Genomic DNA, 647 nt, shown 5'->3' on the forward strand with positions numbered 1-647 from the left:
CTACAGGAAATCATATTGCAGAATAAACCGGTAATATCGCTGTTCTCCACGAACATAGCTCCCTAGTGAGGTCACCATTTTTATCTTAGCTCATTGGAAGGTGGAACATTAGTTCCTGTCAGATTTCTGCAATGGAAAGGAGTCGTTGTTCTGCTGTCCGGTTGTGAAGCGAGATTGCGCTCATTTACGTCGCCTAAAATCTCATTTAAAGGTTTTGGAAAAGGATTAATTCAATGGCTCATCAACGTGTTAAATTTGCCATGAAGAGGTATGTTGCAGTTGGCCTATTCCTCTGTCTTTCTTCTATTATTGACATCGCAACCACTGTAACTCATTATTCCGTTCCGGAGGAAATGGATGAAGGATCCGTTGTTGCAAATTTAGCGACTGATTTAGGATTAGATGTACGGAGTCTGAGTAAAAGGAAAATGCGCGTGGATGTTGTGGGCAACAAAAAGTACCTCGAGATTAACAGAGATACTGGGGAGCTTTTTATCTTGGAAAAAATAAACAGGGAATTTCTTTGTCCTCTCAAGACAACCACCTCCTGCTTCATTAGATTAGACGCTACAATTGAGAACCCGGTGCGCATGTTTAACATTGAGGTAGAAATATTGGACATAAATGATAACGCTCCTCATTTTAGA

At 40.6% G+C, this 647-nt stretch overlaps 1 protein-coding gene across 1 annotated transcript in view; it reads left to right on the forward strand.

The window, feature by feature from the left end:
• The window catches only part of LOC107088203 (protocadherin-10-like), a 19,866-nt gene continuing 19,219 nt past the window's right edge, over positions 1-647 (forward strand). Inside the window, 1 exon segment of the mRNA XM_015380224.1 lies at positions 1-605. Coding sequence (XP_015235710.1) covers positions 234-605 — 372 coding nt within the window. The 5' untranslated portion in view covers positions 1-233.

The sequence above is a fragment of the Cyprinodon variegatus genome, unplaced genomic scaffold (assembly GCF_000732505.1).
Source record: "Cyprinodon variegatus isolate N-32 unplaced genomic scaffold, C_variegatus-1.0 Scaffold210, whole genome shotgun sequence".
NCBI classification, from domain to species: domain Eukaryota; kingdom Metazoa; phylum Chordata; class Actinopteri; order Cyprinodontiformes; family Cyprinodontidae; genus Cyprinodon; species Cyprinodon variegatus.